This window comes from Limulus polyphemus, unplaced genomic scaffold, assembly GCF_000517525.1.
Source record: "Limulus polyphemus unplaced genomic scaffold, Limulus_polyphemus-2.1.2 Scaffold6373, whole genome shotgun sequence".
Taxonomy (NCBI): Eukaryota; Metazoa; Arthropoda; class Merostomata; order Xiphosura; family Limulidae; genus Limulus; species Limulus polyphemus.
In genome coordinates, this window is record NW_013671983.1 from 45,938 (window position 1) to 50,018 (window position 4,081).

Below are 4,081 nucleotides of genomic sequence, written 5' to 3' on the forward strand. Positions count from 1 at the left end.
TGTAATGTACGTTTTTTGGGGGTGGTTAATGAAAGTTCTAAAAAAAACGACATTAATTTCTTGCCGACCTAATATAAAGACTGAAAGTGCATTTAGTTTTATGGCAGTTAAAAAGGGTGATTAATATGATAGGAGTTAAAACAAACTTATAAAATATAACAGATGTTAAACAGATCTGTTAACTTTAGTTATGTTAAAACAGATATGTAAAATAAGGCATTACAAAAAAAGATGTAAAACAGTTTTCGAACAATAAAGAATAAAAAACAAGTTGTGTATTTTGTCGTCCTTTGTTAAAGAGATTCACTGAGAATTCAAAGCTTATCAAAGATGTGTCTTTCATATTACTGCAGTTACGTATCACAACATGCACAATATATGTTGTATTTCTAGAAACAACTTGACCGAGCCATCTAGCTGGATCATTTTAGTGTTCAACTTCTTAGTTAGAATGCTTTATTTAATTGAACGATTATATTCAGACCTAGCCATTCAGATAATGGAAACTTGCTCAGACGTCACAACTTAGTTATACAATATTAGAGTATGATACAGAGTACTCCAATTTTTCTTGTTCTATGGGCTGTACAAAGTTCTTTGGTGCTCTTCTGAAAGCGCACAAGAAGCTTTCAGACTATACGTATCAGCGGTTAAATGCTGCATTGTTGTCATTTTACGATAATAATCATGTGTTCTAATGGCTACTTTAAAAGTAAATTTAATTGGATTTGATAGATACAGTTAATAACATAGTTCAACTTTTTTAATGCTTTATATTTACATATCCAAGTGAACGGCAGAGTAATTATTTTCGTTATTTTTGTTAATACAGGCGAAGATAGTAGAGGTTGTAGCTTACAAAATTAACGATTTTGTTAAGTAATGTTGAAAGGATAGCAGTTATTCAGTGCAGGCAACATTTTTTTCCGACAGAACTTATATCTTATAAGATGCACGATACCAAAGAATTACAAATTTCTTTATAAATTCTAAGAAACAAAACTGTTGTAATTGAAGTAGAAACCAAAAAACGACATTCTTAAAACATATCTAGCAACATATTCATAGTACAGTTTTTTATTTGATCTTTACAAGAGTTAATCGCACTTTATAAGAATAACTGTGTCACCATAGATGAGACCCGATGTGCCACTGACGATATGCTTATCACTTATCTTATATATTCGGTTTGCAGAAAATTCTTGACCATACAAAAGTGATGGCTGGAGAAAGAGAACCCTCGAACCCAAACTGCCTTGCGATGAAGCGGATATATATTCTGTTACTGTTAACTAGATAATAAGCAAGGCTTAGAAGTTGACAAAGGTTCATATGATGATGAATTAGAGCCATGTTTCTTACATTACATTTTACAATGTAGCAATTTTCTTACATTTCTGAAGAATAGATGTTGAATAACATCTGTACCAATATTTCTAATTTCATTTTGTGACACACGTATACTAGAAAATAAAGATACGTAGTTCAGGCTACAACCAAAATAACGTAGTTTCATGCTCTATGTATCTGGTGCTTTTATAAAAATCACTTAAGTATTGAATTAATTACGTTCTCTACCTATTCGTGCCGGCATGGCCAGGTGGTTAAGGCGGTCGACTCGCAATCTGAAGATCGCGGTTTCGAATCCCCGTCACCCCAAACATGCTCGCCCTTTCAAGTGGGTTGCATCCTTGACTATGAGAAATGAAAAAAAAACATATTCCTTAGAGTTTAAAGTACAGTTTTAAGTTGTTGTCATGAAATTTCCATTGACAACTAATGACCTTATGAAACAACGCTATTCCTAAACCAGTTAGATACATTGTTAGCCTTAATACTCTTTAAATGTATTCCGTTTCCTTACTTTGGTAGTTTAATATAGTTTATCCAGGTTTCTTACAATTAATTTAACGCCATTTTACTGCACTGGTAGTGTTATTACAATAGTTTAGTTTTTACTCTTTCCCTCTTATTATATTGTTAGTTTGTAATACAATCTAGTTTTGTCGCATGTCTTTTCATTGCTCTTGTTTCCTGTTTTAGTAGAGTTTAGTTGTATTCCCTTGGTATTACCATGGGTACCATAATATTTCATCCTTACTTCTGTGTTTTCTACACCTTGGAATAGTAGAGATTCAACTAGAAACTAGAAAGCAGTTGTCAGTGAACAAGTGTTAATTTGTTAATGATAAAAAAGAAATAGGAAGTAAGTTAACTCGAAAACGATGAAGATGGAATAAGTAGTTAACCTGTAAAGGATGGTGATGGTGGAGACGGAATAGAAAGTGAGTTAACTTGTTAATAATGGACATTGAGAACTAAGTTAACTTAAAAGTGATAACGACAAAATAGGAATTATATTAACTTGTGAATGACAAAGACGAAGCAAGAAGATAGGAGACCGTACAATTTCGCACTCGTCACGTATACAATGAGAAAAAGTATTGTTTGAATAAAAATAATAAAGACAGATATTTGTCAAAAAGGAACAATGAAGAAAATAAAGATATAATAGAGAAACAATATACGAATTAGAAATGATTAGAATAGAGAATATAAGGGCTGTCGTAAGTTAGAATTAGAAATTATGGATTATCTGATTGTAAACATTTAAAAAGTAACAAAAAGGTCTACAAAAAGTTAAGATGGAAAAAGATTATGACTATAATAATGTAGAAAATGATAAGAAAGTCTACAATGAAAAAAATACAATAGTTTAAGAAGAAGAGATAAGAAAAAAATACTGTGATTTGTCTGTTACGTACATTAAGTGTACGTGATAAAATGGGAAAACCCTATTGATAACATATGAAACACAACCCTATATTAACATAATCAATAGAAAGTTAGTGTTATCGATAGCGTGAATTTTTAAGAGATAAGTAAATGACCTAAATGTGATTAGAAGATTATTCAACAATTTTGTGAAAATAACTGATGCCCTTTGTATTTATATGATAAAGGTATATTTGTACAGGCACATATATAGAGATATTCTTGTTACCAGAGTTTCTATAGCGTCATAAAACTTTAGTGAAAAAGAAAATCACAGTAAATATTATTGTGGAGAGAATAGCTGATTTGAATTATCAGCGATAAATCAATATTACTAAACAGTATGTTAAAATAGAAGTGTAACATATTACTAAACAGTATGTTAAAATAGAAGTGTAACGAAAATACTTAATATGGGCCAGAGTCCAAAGTTTATCTGGTAGTGGAACTAGGGTTTCGTAACAAGCGTTACTGTTATTATTGTTAACACTTTTCTAAGATTCTATTTATACACTGATAGGCTGTTGTTAATTTAATAACAGTTGTTAGTCTACTGAAAGGTTATAGTTAACACACTTACTTCCTCTAACATAGATGTCTCTGCTGGTAATACTACCAACTGTATTAGTTGCAACACAACGATATACTGTCGCATGAATTTCTTGTTTGTATTCATCCGCTCCAAATGGAGAGAACACCAGTGACCCATCAGGTCGTACACGACGTATCTCTGGAATATCTCTAACTGGGATGCTATCTCTAGTCTCCCACCTCACCAAAGGGGTAGGTGTTCCTCTAACAGAACATGGTATCACTGTGCCAGTAGAATTTGAAAAATCAACCTTGCTTGGAGGCTCGTACATAAATGTAGGACTCCTTTTCTCCACACGGTAGCTCTGACCTGGAGTGCAAAATATGTTAAATTTAAAATCGTAAGAGAAAAGTTTTTTCTTGTTATTTTCCTTATGACTAAAAATCACTAATTCATGTGTTCATTTATTTCAGTTCTTTCATAGTCTACTGCAAAATTACACAACAACAATGTAATCTAGTTCACCCCGAAACAATTGTTTTACAAGCAATTTAATAATATAAGTAGCGTCTCAACCACAACAATGTTTGTCGTATCTCAGCCAGTCTGGTATTACGCGAAAGGCCTCTTTGAAAGTAAAGAAGAACGTATAATCTTAGTTCTTATTAATAGTTTCAAAATAGCTAAGATTTTTATTATGATAAGTAAAGCAATATACACATTTGTGTTGTAAACGACAATGTCAAAAAAACTGAATTATGAGATGTTGCTTAA

General features: G+C 31.8%; 1 protein-coding gene across 1 annotated transcript in view; it reads right to left on the reverse strand.

Moving 5' to 3' along the window:
- LOC106473653 (Down syndrome cell adhesion molecule-like protein Dscam2) overlaps positions 1–3,676 on the reverse strand; it is a gene marked incomplete at both ends in the record, with an annotated part of 45,617 nt that extends 41,941 nt beyond the window's left edge. The window contains one exon of the mRNA XM_022402062.1: positions 3,356–3,676. Within this exon, the coding sequence (XP_022257770.1) occupies positions 3,356–3,676 (321 nt within the window). The remainder of the gene's footprint in view (positions 1–3,355) is intronic.
- Between the last annotated feature and the right edge of the window lie 405 nt (positions 3,677–4,081).